Here is a 16,343-nt window from a genome sequence, read left to right on the forward strand (position 1 = left end):
GCCTCACTTTGCCACCCAAGCACCTTTAACCCTGGGACATTCGCCACCATCGCAGACTTCTAAAAGTTCTAATTTTTTTGTTAATGATTTTATTTATTTATTTATTTATTTATTTATTCATGAGATACACAGAGAGGCAGAGACATAGGCAGAAGGAGAAGAAGGTTCCCCGTGGGGACCCCCATGCAGGACTCCATCACGACCAGAGCCGAAGGCAGACGCTCAACCACTGAGCCACTCAGGCGCCCCTAAAAGTTTGAATTTTTCACTCGACAGCTTTTAATACTTACTGGTACCCTCCTTAAGGAGGCTCCCCTCCCTCCATCATATCCTGAGGTATCTCACCCAAGATCCAAGTCTCTATACCTCCTACCTTCCAAAAAGTGTTCACTTTTTTTACTTGCAGAGTTGCAGCATTTCTTTTCTCAGACCTCTGATTTTCACAGGTACTCAGAATGGAAGCTATCTAGCTGTATTCGAAGGGACCAGACAAACTTAGGGTCCCTGACTCCTTTAACTCCACCCCCTATTCCTAAACTTCCTTATAAAGGATTTAGCATAACAAAATGATTCCCTAGCTGTCCATTCTGCCCCTGTTCCTCACTCCTCCTCTCTAAAGCCTTCTCCAAGACCAGAAAACATAGACCATGGGGCCCAGGGCAGCAGAGAAATCACAGCTCATACTTACTGAGTGATTACTATGTCCTGGGCACAGTTAGAAAAGTTTAATATTCATTAATCTTCACAAACTTTCTACGAGATAAATACTCTTATTATCCCAATTTACAGATGAGTTAAATAATCTGTCTAGGGTCATATTGTGAGTAAATGGTAGAAGTAGATTTGAACCCATTCAATCTGGTTCTAGAATGTATGTCCTTCCTTACTGCTATGCTTCACTATGTATGTCAAGAGGAAAAGCACAGAGCTTCATACCATCTCCCTAAGCCACCCATGCGTGTCCAGGAGACTATACTGGAGTCTCGGAAAAGGACACTCTCAGAAGAGCAGGGAACCACTGCACACTGCAGCCTCTGGACTCAGATGAATAGGTAGACCCAGGGAAGTCTGGATAGAGGATGAAGACAAGAGGCTTGAGAGCCCCATGCTCCTTGCTGTCATGGACAGGGAGCCTGTGCCAGTTCCCTGGTTCTGACAGAGCTGGCTATGTTCTGCAAGAACAGGGCCCGTCACGAGAAGGCGAGAGTCGGAGTGTATAGGCATGCTGTGTTCAAAAAGAAATTCAAATGCAAAACAAGCACCCAGGTTCCACATACACAACAGTTTCTAGCCAAACTGCAGAGCTGCGAAGACTACTTCCCAGCTACCTCAGCAGAGTAATCTGCTTTCCTCAGCATTCTCCTGCTTGAAAACTCTGGCTCCCACCTTCCTGCTTCCTCCAGCCAGCACACTGGTCTGTGCACTCTCCAGGCCTGGTAATGAGGCACTGCTTCAGAAATCTGCATAGAATAAACATGCTTTCTGCTAGCCAATCCTGTTCTGCAAGGACCCTGACTTGTGGACTTGATGTGCATGGTTAGAAACAAGGTGCCCAGTTCTTTCCTTCCCCACCAACACATGGGGGAATACCTTTCTAACATTTCCTTCTAGACACCACTCCAGGGAGTAGAGAAATAGAAGCCCTGCAAATATGAGCCCCAAACTCATAGTCCCTGCTACCTGCCTCATCTCTAGCAGTCTGAAAGCCTTGTGCTTATACCCTTCTCCTCCTGGTGCCTTCCTGCTCTTCTTAACTACCTCTGGAGAGAGCACTCCATCCCCTCACCCTCAGTCTTCCCACAGGTGCAGCCATCCTCAGGATTCTTACCTTGGGGAATCTTTCTTTGTATACATGATTCATCATTATTATTTCACTGTCAAAGGAAACTGGGGACCGTCCAGGACTAAATAAGAAAGAAAAAATTGTGTTATTTTAGTGCCATGGATCTCTCAAGAAGAAAGATAACCATTCCCAGAGTCCTTGCCCTCCCACTGTCTGCAGTACACCCACACACCTTAATGCATGCTGAGTTCTAGAGTCTTCCTTTTTCCTGAAGTTCCCAGGACACCTTGTTTGACTCAAAATGGTGCCATCTGGAACTAGGTTACCTTCCTATAAGAAGGCTGGTTTTCACAAAGACCTCTGCCAGGGCCTGAAAAGGCCCAAAAGGAGGAAACCACTCCTGAGTCTACTCCTAGGTGGCTTTCCTAGGATGACCTCCCCAGAACAGGGCTCTCTGGGCTTTCTTTGCTTTGGCCAGTGGAGTTGAGCATACCCCAGCATGGGGTTCTAGGAATCAAATCAAATAAAACTACCACCAAAACAAACAAACAAAAAAACAAAGGAAAACGGTATAAACCTATATCCTTTTCCAAACAAGCTGCAGCCAAGGAGGCTAACTTAGGCTCTGACCTGGGGGATAAATGAGGCCAATCCAGCCTGCAGTGAGTTATTAGCCTGGGTCACCTAAATATTCCTCTTTGGCCCATATGTAGTTACATCTTCTTAAAGGATTTCAAAGTTTGAGTCACACAAATAAATCGGTATTTGGATCCTGGCCAGTTTGGTTCCCCTGACGTGTTACCCTAGCTGAGCTAGGTTCAGAATTGTCCTGCTCTGCCTTTCTTCCCTGGAATGGGCCATGGTCTGCCTGATGTATCAATACATATTACCAAGTATTTTAAGAGTAATACAGCAGGGACTTCCTGAGATACTATATCCCTCTCAGTCTCAAATGGCCTCAAACGAACCCTTTACCCTGTGGATTCAGAGAGCACCAAGATTCAGGTATTCCTCTGAGTGAGACAAAGAAGGGCACTGGGATCCACACTCCACAAAAACTCAAATTTGTGTTTTTGATCCTCTGCACAACAGTCCCAGTGATCATCTGCATCAGTCTCTGAACTTGAACCAGTCCTTGTGGTCTGGCTCAGCTCACTTCCTGATATTCAGAGTAGAAACATTATCTGAGGGCATTCTTCCTGGGAGGCCCTGCTCCTCTGTGCTCCTACCTCAAACATATTAGCCAATTAATTATTTCCCAGGGGCTCTGGAAAGCTGAACTCTGTCATTAAAGCCATGCCCATTTTAATTTCCATCCTCTTCCTCAACCTGGAATTCTGGCATAGTTTTACCAGCTAATGCCAAAGGAAAGAGCTAATTGAAGGAATTCAGAGTTAAGTAGTTGCCACAGACACTGTTTGGCATACAAAGCCTAAATTATTTACTCTCTTGCGCTTTATAGAAAATCTGCCTATTCCTATGCTGTGCAAACAAGCTGAGCTCCACAGATCCTAGGGTTGCAGGCAGAGAGCAGTCCTCACCTGAGGCTGCGAGAGCGCGGCCGCATGGCTGGGGACTGCCGTCCCTCCTCATCCGGTACACTCTCTGTGCTGAAATGCTTCGTCAAAAAGTGCAGCTCATCGGCTGTAGGCTGGAAGGGCAACTGGTGCAGCTTTTCCTGTGAGGAACATGATGACTAGAGGGAAAAACATTAACAAGCAGCATTACAGACACGTCTGAGGCAAGTCCAGGAACAGACAGGACTTTCCAGTCAGTGTAAACCCACAGGTAACCCAAAGCAGGCCTTCTCTGCCTTGCTCCTTTTAGCCTCCCCTGGGCATGATTCCTCCCCTACTCCCTCAGAGCCTTCAGTCCTGAGGAAGCCAAGATACTAGGAGCCTTCATGAGTCTTGCAGGCAGTTGGACCCAGACATTCATAAGGTGTGGGAGCTCCATAACTACCTACGGAACTTCTTTCGGTGGTAAAGAGCAGATTTTTCTGCATGGATGCTTTGCCCTCAGTGAAGCTTTTGGCTAGTCAGGATGGCAAGAAATTAATAAACCATGCTTCCTGGCTTAGGAACTGCTCCAGGTGTACCCAGCCTACAAATGTTGGGAGAACTCATTAATGCTTCCTTTCGGCTGTTACCCACAGGACAACTGGCAGCGCTGAGGTTATGAAGGCTGTGACCAGACTCCAGGAACTCGAGTAGGCAAGAAAATCCAGCAAGGAAGAAAATTACTTTTAGATCTGGAACCCAAAGACTAGACCTGACCTGAAAACAATGAAGAATCCAACATGGCCCAATGACTGAGTTTCCAGACAAGAGCCCACTGCCAACCACAACAGACCACCTGAGGAAGTGAGCCATGCCACTGCAGGCACCCCACAGACACAGCGACTGCTGTGACAGCCCTATACAGCACCAGAATCGGTGATATCCTCCTTTCTTGACAAGACTGGCTAAGAGAGCAGGCAACTCTAACATCATTGGCTTAGTTTCTGTTCATCAGCTGATGAGGAACCTGGGGTTTAAATATCTAAATCCATTTAGAGTCAAAGCTGCAGCACCACACTAAGAAAACTCTGTTGCCACAAGTGAGTCTCAATACCAAGTGAAAAATCAGAATTTTTTGGGGGGGTGGGGCAAACAGCACAGGCTTCTGCCATGGAATGCTATAATACATGAAGCCGGAAACAGTTAATGGGAGGCCTCCACAAGGCTCTGTCTTGGCCACATTTTTGGAAATGGTTTGTATAGAGGCTGCAAAAAGTATCTTCACCCAACTGCCACTAACAGGAAGTAAAATTGGTATTTTAAAGTATCCCAATAAAATAAGCAGCAGCCATCGGTTGAGTCTATTAAAACTTATTGGTCAGAAAAAACAAAAAACTTATTGGTCAGATATATATATCATATATATGTATGTATGTATACACATACATACATATACATGACTCTTGCCTGTCTGGGTAAAGGATTACCCAGTAAACTTTTTTTTTTTTTTAACCAGGTAAAAAGTTACCTGTCTGGGTAAAGGATTATGGGGAAAGAGGTATTTATCAGGAAAAGATCGATGCTTAACTGCTGCTAAAAGACCAATGAGATCTTTGGATTAATTTATGAGCTATATCTAGGTCAAGGGAGGAAATGATACTCCTTCTACCTGCTTGGGAGTCACAAATGTCAACAAGCTGCCCTGAGAAGACCTGAAGAATGGGGGAGGACATAGGGAATGGGCCACTCAGCCTGCTGCCCAACCCAGCCTGCAAAGCCTACAGTACTTACTATTTGGCTCTTTACAGAAAAAGTTTGCCAACCTTGTCAACCTGGCTTCAGTTAAAACTTGTTCAATGAGTCTCATTTTACGGTCAATTGTGCATAGCATTAATTAAGACATCTGTTGTGTTTTAGGCTAAAACTGTCTCTAAAAAAATATAACTAGAGGCCTTGGAGACAAGCCCAGGTTTTTTGCTAATACACATCAGACTTGAATATCAAATAACAATCATCCTTCCCATGTTTTTTTAAAAGGAAAAGGTGAAAGAAGAGAAAGAGGGTCCATCAGGCCTTTGGGACACACCAACTGCTCTTGGCTTCAGTTCTAGAAATAAGTGGGGAAATAGGTGAAACATACTTAGGATCCCCCGTGTCTGGCAAAGCAAAAGTCTATCCTCAAGCCCTCCTCTGATTCCACTTAGAAAAACTGATGCCCAGAGAACATTCTGGTTAGTTCTTTCCAAAGTTGTTTGGATCTGGCTATAGCTGTTAAGGGTCACCACTGCCCCACTCAGCCTCATCCCAAGTAACCTTTTTGAGTTTGGCTTTGGAGGAAAAATTGAGAACCACTTTGCAACACTGTAGGGATAGGCAGCAATAATCTGTAGGAAAGTAATTCCTCGGAGTGAAGGAGGCAGAGCCACGGATTTGGCTACTTACTGAGACAGTAGAGCTAGGAGTGTTGGTTCCATAGCCTGAAGAAGGCAAAGAGGCCAAAGACCAGCGCCGTCCATCAGTCCTATGTAAGATTAAGAATATTAGGCAGTTTCTACAGGACCCCACCCTGAGCCCTGGACCTGCCTGTCTTTCCATCAGCACTGTTTTTGGGCAGTTGGTTCACTGGTAGGCTCTTCCTTATCTCTAGACAGTATTGCTTGGTCTAGTACATGCTCTCACATCTCTCTCCTACATGGAGCCTATAGTCATGTGTTTTCCACCGTAAAGACAAACATCTCTAACTAAAAAGGAGTCCATGACTTCGACATAAGAATACTGTGGTTCTGAAATTAAAAAAAAAAAATCTTCATAGTCTCAATATATTCGCTTTTATTTATTTTTTCAACATATTCACTTTTAGAGAAGTAATGACAGAGGACTCCAGCTAAAGGCACCACCACAAACACAGAAATGCCACTGAAATGCAGCTTTTCCCTTTTTTGAAGGCTCCATGTGAAAGGCTCTTTGGTCTTTCCCAGGCCACTGGATAGACAAGGAAGAAGTGGACCGCCATCTGGGTCGGAGTGTGAATCAATCATTGGCAACCAGTCAAAAGTTACCTAAGATCCATTAGGACCCATAAAACCAGTCATTGAGAATGTTTAACCTCATGAAAAAAGACTGAGGTGGTATATCCTTAGCTGTATATAACATTTTGGAGCAGGTTTCCCGCTGCTCTGGAGAGGATGCATCTCAAAGTTCTCATCACAGAGAACCAGTTATTTGTTTTGCTATGGAGGAGAAAGCTCAAGCAAGTATCTGGTTTGAAGCTTTTATAAATTACATGGATAGATGATTCTTTCCTGGACTAAGGGATGTGCTGTAACACAAGTGTTTTTTCTTGTGAAGCATGGGAGTATAGGAGAAAATTTCTTTGCTGTGACCACAGAACCTTAGAACATTAGCAATGGAGGACCTTTAAAATTTAAATACCCTCAATCTTCAGAGAAAACACTAGTCCCAGGGATTTGGGTGATGTAGTCCAGGCCTCACAGTTAAGGGAGGTGAGGAGAGGCGGGGAGAGGAAGAAGAAAGGGGACTCAATCTTGCCAGGGCTTTCCCCTTCGAAGCACTCCTCCCCACCCCCACCAATACCAAGCAGGTTTTCCTACTATATACTCTGCAAGAGGACAGCCCAAGGTTCCATGCCACATGCAGCTGATTAAACTTCATGCCACCCAGGCAGTTAGTTCTGCTGGAACCTAGTCTCTGAGGCAAAGAAATGTCCAGGAGGCTGCTCAAACATGATGTTCTCTCTGACCTCTTTTGTTTGGTTCTGGGAGCTCTATATAAGAAAGCAAGTCAATTCTGGGAAAATAGAGCTCAGCAAAGATAGTACTAGTCTAACTCAGGGAGGAGTTTCCCAAACCATTGTCAAATGCCTCCATTTCCTCTGTCTGGTTATCTCGCTGAGTGAGTGAGGAAATTTGTGGGAATGAGGGTGACTTGTCCCTAGGCTCAGAAACCTGGAACCATTCAGCAATTCCTGCCTTTAAGTATATGAGCTCTGAGCCTTGGTTCCAGCAGGGGGTTCCCTTATGGCCTCTTTGCTAGATTTAAAAAGCCAAATGTTCATACCCACAGTCAGAGAAGACTCATTACAACCAGTTCTCACCAAGCACAATACCATAAACCATACTGTCTGGCCATGCATAGCAGTTTCCCAGCCCTTCTCCCCATCATGTCCACTATTACCTGTCTGTTCTGTGGCCATGGCTGCAGTGAAAAGACATATAATTGTGAGAATCAAATGGAACCAGAGAGACTAATCTGTTTAAACCCTGGCATTTGGTCAAGTGCAACAGGAACAAACTTTCTGTTTAGGAATGTGTGGAAGTTTGAAGGATTAATGGATCTATCCTTAGCATTTCATTAAATCTGTGTTTTGTGATATTCCAAACCCATATGATCCTGTAAGGTTCAAGCCTGACCTCAGTAACCTAGCAAACAATTCCTGAGTACCCTGTTTGGCAGGGCTGAAGTCTTCTTCCCCACCCCTACAAACACCTAGCTGCTTTATCTACTATGTCCTTTTAAGAGGACAGCCCAGAGTTCCATGTTCCATGCACATGACTCAAACTTCATGCCACCTGAATGATAGGCCTGTTTGAATCTCATGGTAATACCAGGTCCCAAAATTCCTTAGTTGATCCTACTCCTAAAGCCCAGATAATGAGGTAGACAAAAGAGCACCAAAGGAAAATGCTATTCCTTCTGCCTACAATGGTCTATACCCATGTCCTCCCTTTCAACATGGCAGGCTCACTCTTATCCTCCAGTTCTTAGCTTAAAATTCAATCTCCTTCAGAGAGGCCTTACATGACCACCCTGTATAGATCCTCCCGCCCCATTCCCTTCCTATGCTTTCATGCAGCATCATGTTCTTTCACTTCATGGTATTTATCACAGTTTATAACTATGAATGTTTGCTTGTTCATTATTCTTTCCCATCACTCATTCAACCAAAAAGCACTGAGTAAGTGCTTTTTATACACCAGGAGACACAGCTTTCAATATATTAAGGGATCTCTATTAAAGGTACCTTTATTCTGGTTGAGGGGAGATAGAAAATAAGCAAATAAGAAAATATCAGATATTGAAAAGTATTAGTGTGAAAATAAAACTAGATGATTTGAGGAAAATCAGGAGTGGGACCCTTTATGTTACATAGTTAGGAAAGGCCTCTCTGAGAAGTTGACACTTAAGAAATAAAAGATGAGAAATAAAAGAATGAGTTAACTAAGTTAAGATCTGAGAAAACAGCCTTCCTTACAAAGGGGGTGCACAGACTCTACTAAGTCTACTGTCTCAAGAAAGTAGGAACTATGTTTTTTAAAAGAATTATGGCTATATTGTTACGATTACATCACTAGTTACCCGGCACAGTACCAAGGCATACTGGGTGCTCAGTAAACATTTACTGAATGAATGGGAAATGACTCAATGCCATTTATAGAGATTGGTCACAGACAGACCTTGCTGTCCCAGCATAGACATATGAGGCTACAGTTCATACATGAGACAGGAAATCTAGGATAAGAAAGACTTTCCAGCTAGGCTAGAAAGACAAATATGTCAATCCAGCATAGTCCTACCTGGATCCTTGGTTAACTAACTGTAAGTTACACAGGGTGGGAGAGATCTGTCCATGGAACAAACTTAGATGACATTTGTTTTGAATGAATGACAACAAGGGGCACTCAAGTCAACTATCCAACAACTCCCAACCAGTCCATGTTCACATCCTTTTCAGCTATATAGAATCATGAAGAGGAAGGGAGTAGATTTTTTCTGGGTTGTCATTTGCAGAGTGAGTTAATGCTGTTTCAAAGAATGTACTCTTTTTCTGTTATCTTTTAAAAAAGGAATTTAAGTACAGAAACTGCTCTGGCATCAAGCTGCATAGATCATTTTGTGTCCACTAAAGGTTCCAAATCTGGAGCCATGATTTGTCTGGAGGACTTAATGCCAAAGACTGGCTCTAATCAAGAATACTTTTAAGAATAAAAAATAAAGTCAAAGAACATGAACTCTGCCAAGAAAGAATTTTAGAAAACATTTTAAAAAGTAAAATCATTTTCTGTGGAGCCTTGGTATGCAGTTTGGATGAATTCATCTCAGTTAGCTCAGAACGTCTCAATTGGCCCTGGCAATGGACTGAGCTGTCAGGACTGCTAAAATGTTCCAGGGATAAGTTTATATCACTTCCAGAGGAGTGAGATGCAAGGAAGAATATAAGCATGGCCCTGAAATACACCAAATATTTTCCGGATTCATGAGAGGATAAGTGAAGACTCTGTAGTTTCTTTTTACCCTGGGAAAGAAGCAAATGAGGCCACCTCCAGCAGCTCAGAATTAGTTGAGAAAGGTTAATACCTTGGGTTCCGCTGGGAAGAGAGGCCATTTTCTCACTGATTATGCTAGGATAGCTCTTGGTCAAGAGTATAATGTTCTGGAACGTACCCTAGGAAACCAGGGACTTGTGATCATAAAAATAAACTCACTTCTTGCCCATTCAAAGAACTGCTACACACATTTGTCATAGAGGAGGTTTTCTATCAACTTACCTACGGGCAGGAACAAAGGAAAAGTGAGCAGGTGCACTTGGAGAGAAATTCCGGGGGCTATCCAAAGGACTGTTACCTGTGGGTGGGGAAAGGGAAAGAAACCCTCTGTGAAGTCTGTTTCTGAGGAGGACTGAGGCAACTTTCAGGGAAGAAATCTCCCCCTAGCACTGGCAATTAGCACTCAAGTGGTTATGTATTCAGGCCCACCATCAGTTCAACAATTCCCTCTTTGTAAAAGTTTGGTAGCCCAGAGGTTTCTCCCTTGTTTCCAAGTTGCCTGTAACCATCTGTCTCTCAGACATCCATTCTAGTTATAGCAGCAACTGGCCAATTTCCTGCCCTCCTAAGGATACCTCAGGCTCAAATCTGCTTAAGCAAGTTAACCCAACTTTCCAAAGTCTTGAAGAACTCATTCAATGAGATGCTTATTGATGCAGATGCTTCAACATTTCTTGAAAGGCAACAAGACTCCTTCCTGGTCTAAAAGCCTCTTGGACATATATCTCTGTACACTGCATCCAAGGCTAACCCAGAAATATGCATGCTTAAGAGAAACTTAAGTTCTCTGGTGGGGACTTAGGATAGCAGCATTCCTTAAAAGAGACCAAACACCAGGCCCCTCAGTAGGCAAAGCATGCACAACCTCATCATGGTATAGGAATTACCTCCATTCCCTTATTAGTTTTCACATGTTCCCTGTAACTTGCTAACATGCACCACAGAAGGTTCGAACAAAACCATGCTTACCTTTGCACTAGTCACAATAGTTCTTGGACCTAAGACTGCCATATTTCTCTGGCCTAACTTCCAGGGGGGGTTAGTATTCAGAAGCTTCTGATGGCAGAAGCTGTCAATGTGTCTCAAAGTAAGTACCACACTCCATGATGTGCTGACCACGCTACCAATCTCTGTCTGCCTCCCCACTTCTGTACTCACTTCCCCACACAGCACTTTTTTATCAGTTATATAAGGCACTCTCAGGGCACCTGGCTGGTTCAGTCAGTGGAGAGTGGGACTCTCAACCTTGGGTTGTGGGTTCTGGCCCCACACTGGGCATAAAGATTACTTAAAATAAAAACCTTAAAAAATAATAATTAATAAATAAACAAAGGTATTCTTTATGAGAAAACTAATTATAAGGAGGCATTTTCAGCTTCCATTTATCCCCTTGACTGGGAGCCTCAATGAGGTGCACAGCCTTATGCAGTAGGTCTGTTCTCAATCTAGTACCAACTCTGGGTTTCCCTTGCTCTATGACTAGGACTATCTCTTATGATTTATTCCTACCTCTTGGCTAGCACAGGCATCAGGATATGAGAAAAAATATCTGCAGTAATTGTTTCCTTAGCCAGGATTTAATAAGTATCAGGCCTCCTCAGAATTATTCAAAGCCTTTTTAAAAAATGATGTCATCTCAAAAATTAACAAATAGGGGATCCCTGGGTGGCGCAGCGGTTTGGCGCCTGCCTTTGGCCCAGGGCGCGATCCTGGAGACCCGGGATCGAATCCCACATCGGGCTCCCGGTGCATGGAGCCTGCTTCTCCCTCTGCCTGTGTCTCTGCCTCTCTCTCTCTCTGTGACTATCATAAATAAATAAAAATTTAAAAAAAAAATTAACAAATACCTTCAGTTTGATTCTTGAATGTAAAGCCAGATACCCTTTGTTGGTTCCCCAAACTGCTCAGCTAAAGCCTCAAAGATATTCTTGAAAGTGAGTATCCTACACACAATTACTGCCCTTCCAAGGACCAGGTGTGGTGCTGGTTCTGGGGTAGAACACAAAAATCTTCCAGGTGCTAACAGCAATGCTAGGGGTTCAAAGAACATACATATGTGAAAAATAACACTAAGAGGGGGAAAAAAAAACGGCAAATCATCATCATCATCATCTTTACCACCACCATCATCAGAGCATCATTAAGCTAAAGACTTCAAGAAGTCTAATAATCCTTAGAAGAGAGTGAGGGATACAGAAAACACAGATGAAGAAATAATACCCAAGAATCTCCAGCATGAGCAAGAGGAAGAAAACTACACCAAAGCCCATTATAATCAAATTGCTCAAAACTCATGATAAAAAGAAAATAAAACCAGTTAGGTGGTGGGCAAGAAAGACATGTTATATACAGAGGAACAAAGATAAAGATTTTAGCATATTTCTTATTGAAAACAATGTAAGAATACAACAGAGTGATATCTTTGAATTATGAAAAGAAAAACAAACCCACTAACCCAGAATCCTATACCCAGCTATTGTGTAAAAAAGAATTTGGTGGCTTTTGTCCTCAGTTCCTGGGAATGAGCCTAAATCTTTGGAATTTCCCAAGTGACAGGAGTGTCTTTGTTATTCATGGTGGGGCCTGATAGTTTATGCAAATGTGACTCAGGATGGTGGCTGGCCAGTCCAGAAAGACCAGCCATATGGTGGCAGGGTTGGTGCTCTAAACCATTTGATATCAGTCTGACCTTCAGGGAATGGAAGGGGGGCTAGAAACTGAGTTTAATCACATATTCAATGAGTCCATCAATCATGCCTATATAATGAAACCCCAATAAACACCAAAACTTTGGTGAGCTTCCTGGCTATTACTCTGCATACTCTACATATCAGTGTGCTGGGAGGGTGACAGATTCAGACATCATGGGAAGAAGGCATGAAAAGCTTCATATGTGGCACCATCCCAGATCTCATCTTATTAGTCTCTTCTGTGGGCTGATCCTGATTTATACTCTTTTTGCTATAATAAAACTCTATTTGTAAGTATAATACTTTTCTGAGTTCTGTGAGCCATTCTACTGAAATATTGACCCTGAAGAAGTAGTGGAAACCTTTGAATTTACATTCATTTGGTCAGAATTATGGGTAGCCTGGGAACCCCAAGCTTGCAGTTGGGTGTCTAAAGTAATGACAAAAAAAAATAAAAATAAAAATAAAAAAATAAAAATAAAAATAAATAAAATAAAGTAATGACAATTTTGTAGAGGGTTATGTTCAAAACCTGTGAAGTATGGCTTAATTCTGGGTAATTAGTGTTAAAAGTCATTGTACCAGTGAAAATACTTTTAAAAAGCAAGATGAAATATCTTCTCAGATTAAAAAAAAATCCTCAAGAACAGCAGCCTGCGCTACAATTAAAAAAAAAAAAAGTCCTTTAGGCAGAAAGAAAATGATACCAGGTGAAAATATGGATCTACATAAAGAAAAGTTAACTACACAGGAAACATAAAGATTTTTTTTCTTATTATTTAAATCTTTTTAAGAATAATAAATGTTTGAACAAAAAAAATAAGGTGGTGTGGGATTTATAACACGAGAATAAGAGTTTGAACACCAGGCTGAAAGAGGGAAATGGAATGGTACTATTCTTATACTATCTGTAAAGAGTGTAATAGTGATATATATTGGACAAACTAAAGCAACTACTAGGTAACAGTTATAGCTCATAAGCCAGGAAAAGATATAAAATAGAATAAAAACCAATCAATCTCCAAAAAAAGCAGAAAAAGATGAAGAAAACAGGACAATTAGAAAACAAACAGGACGATGACAGATTTAAATCAAATCATATCAACAAGAGTAAATGTAAATAGTCTAAAAGCCCCAAATAAAAGGCAGAGATTGTCAGATTGGATTAAAAAGAAAGAACCTATTAAGGAAACTGAAACCATATTAATAACCTTTGAAAAAGAAAACATCAGTCTCAGATGTCTTACTGATAAATTCTATCAAACACTTCAAGAAAAACTAGTACCTCTGCAATTTCTTACAACAGAAGTGGAAAGAACACTTTTTAAACTCCTTGTAGGGGATCCCTGGGTGGCTCAGCGGTTTAGCACCTGCCTTCGGCCCAGGGTGTGATCCTGGAGTCCCCACGTCGGGCCTCCTGCATGGAGCCTGCTTCTCCCTCTGCCTGTGTCTCTGCCTCTCTCTCCTTCTCTCTGTGTATCTCATGAATAAATAAATAAAATCTTAAAAAAAATTAAAAAAAAAACTCCTTGTAAAAGGCCAGTATTACCCTAATACCAAAACCAGATTAAAACATGACAAGAAAGCTACAGACCAGTATCTCTTATAGATATAGATGTAAAAATTCTCAACAAGACATTAGAAATATAAAATCTTACAATGTATAAAAAATTACAGACCACAATCAAATGTATTTACTCCAAGTATGCAAGATTAATCCAACATTTGAAAATCAATTAATATAATCCACCACAACAGACTAAAGAGGAAAAACCATATATAATTGCATGAATTGATTCTGAAAAGGTATTTGACAAAATCTAAAATCTATTCCTGATGAAACTCCCAGCAAACAAGGAACAGAGAGGAACTTCTTCAATTTGATCAAGAACATCTACAGAAGACATACTGCTAACGATGAGAAAGAGGATGCTTTCCCTCTAGGACTGGGAACAAGGCAGAAATGTCCCCTCTCACCACTCTTATTCAACATCATACTGAACATCAGTGCAAAACATTTTTTAGAAATTTTACTTACTTATTTGAGGGAGGGAGGAAGGGAGGAAGAAGAGCGAGCGAGCACACACACACACACACACACGCACGCACAAAAGCAGGGGGAGGGGCAGAGGGAGAGAGAATCTGAAGCAGACTTTGAGCCTGCATGGAGTACCATGCCAGACTCGACCTCATAACCACAAGCTCATGCATGACCTGAGCCAAAACCAGGAGTCAGACACTTAGCTGACTGAGCCACCCAGTGCCCAGCAATAAGATTTTTTTAAAGGAAATAAAGACAAATATATTGGAGAGGAATAAATAAAACTATATTTGTTTGCAGATGACAGGATTGTCTATGGAGAAATTAAAGAACTGAAGAAGAAGAATCGAAGAATTGAAGAAGAATCTAATCAAAGAAGAAAAAAAGAAAATGAAGAAAGCAAAAAAATCACTGCTGGAACTAATAAGCAAGGTCACAGGATACAAGGCTAATATAAAGTCACTTGCTTTCCTTTATTCCATCAATGAACAATTGGTACTTGAAATTAAAAATAATACACAAGGGGTGCCTAGGTGGCACATTCTGTTAAATGTCTGCCTAAGGCTCAGGTCATGAAATCAGGGTCCTGGGATCAAGCCCTGTGTCAGGCTTCCTACTCATGGTTAGTCCCTCTGTCCCTCCCCCTGCTTGTGCTCATTCTCTCTCTCTCTCAAATAAATTTTAAAAATCTTTTAAGAAATACAAAATACAATTAACTTTTACATAAAAAAATAAATTTTTATGAAATCTAACAAAATATATACACCCATCTATATGCTGTAAACTATAATGATGAAAGAAATCAAAGATCTAAATAAATGAAGTACTGCATGTTCACAGATTAGAAGAATCAATATTGCTAAGATGTCAATTCTTCTCAACCTAATCTACAGATTCAAGGCAATTTCAATCAAAATCTCAACAAGCTAGTCTGCGAATGCTGACAAGTGGATTCTAAAGTTTACATGGAAAGGTAAAATAACCAGAAAAGCAACATGATACTGAAGAACAAAGACCATTACTTGACTTCAAAACTCTTTATAAAGATCAACATCACTAGTCAGCAGAGAAATGCAAATCAAAACCACAATGAGATATCACCTCATAACAGTCAGAACAGCTAAAATTAACAACATAAGAAACAACAGGTGTTGGCAAGGATGTGGAGGGGAAAAAACCTTCATGCACTGTAGGTGGGAATGCAAACTGTTACAGCCACTGTAAACAGTATGAAGTTTCCTCAAAAACAACCCAATTTATTATTTTTATTTTTTATTTAAATTAAATTAACATATAATGTATGGTTAGTTTCAGAGGTAAAGGTCAGTGATTCATCAGTCTTATAATACCCAGTGCTCATTACATCATGTACCCTTCTTAAGTCCATCACCCAGTTAACCTCCTCACCCCCTCCCCCTCCAGCAACCCTTAGTTTGTTTCCTATGATTAAGAGTCTCTTATGGTTTGTCTCCCTCTCTGATGAAAACAACCCAATTTAAAAAGGAGGAAAAAGATCTGAACAGACACCTGACCAAAGAAGATAGACAGATGGCAAGTAAATATAAAAAGTCATGTGTCATACGGAATTACAAATTCAAACTACATGGGATACTCATACACACCTATTCGAATGGCTACAATATTTAATGTTGGTAAGGATGTGGAACAACAGGAAATGTTACTCGTTGGTTAGAATGCAAAAAAGCACAGCCATTTTGGTAGACAGTCTGGCAGTTTCTCACAATGCTGAACATAGTTTTATTGTTCAATTTAGCAACTACATTCCTAAGTAATCACTTAGGAATTCAATTGAATCACAATTCAATTGAATTGAAAACTTATCCTCACACAAAAATTTGCACATGGATGTTTACAACTTTATTCTAATTGCCAAAATTTGGAAGCAACCAAGATGTCCTTCAATAGATAGATGGATAAACCATGATATATCCAGACAATATCATATTATTCAGCACTACAAAGAAA

The 16,343-nt window shown here is 41.3% G+C and overlaps 1 protein-coding gene across 11 annotated transcripts in view; it reads right to left on the bottom strand.

The window, feature by feature from the left end:
• MAST2 (microtubule associated serine/threonine kinase 2) overlaps positions 1-16,343 on the bottom strand; it is a 208,477-nt gene that overhangs the window by 29,733 nt on the left and 162,401 nt on the right. For 8 of the 11 annotated variants that reach the window (XM_038558183.1, XM_038558182.1, XM_038558185.1 and 5 more), the window contains 5 exons: positions 9,849-9,924; positions 7,477-7,497; positions 5,725-5,803; positions 3,325-3,479; positions 1,829-1,904 (listed from right to left, as the gene is read on the bottom strand). In XM_038558183.1, coding sequence (XP_038414111.1) covers positions 1,829-1,904; positions 3,325-3,479; positions 5,725-5,803; positions 7,477-7,497; positions 9,849-9,924 — 407 coding nt within the window. The remainder of the gene's footprint in view (positions 1-1,828; positions 1,905-3,324; positions 3,480-5,724; positions 5,804-7,476; positions 7,498-9,848; positions 9,925-16,343) is intronic. The other 3 variants (XM_038558188.1, XM_038558184.1, XM_038558187.1) reach the window with 1 other exon arrangement.

The sequence above is a fragment of the Canis lupus genome, chromosome 15, assembly GCF_011100685.1.
Source record: "Canis lupus familiaris isolate Mischka breed German Shepherd chromosome 15, alternate assembly UU_Cfam_GSD_1.0, whole genome shotgun sequence".
Lineage (NCBI taxonomy): Eukaryota > Metazoa > Chordata > Mammalia > Carnivora > Canidae > Canis > Canis lupus.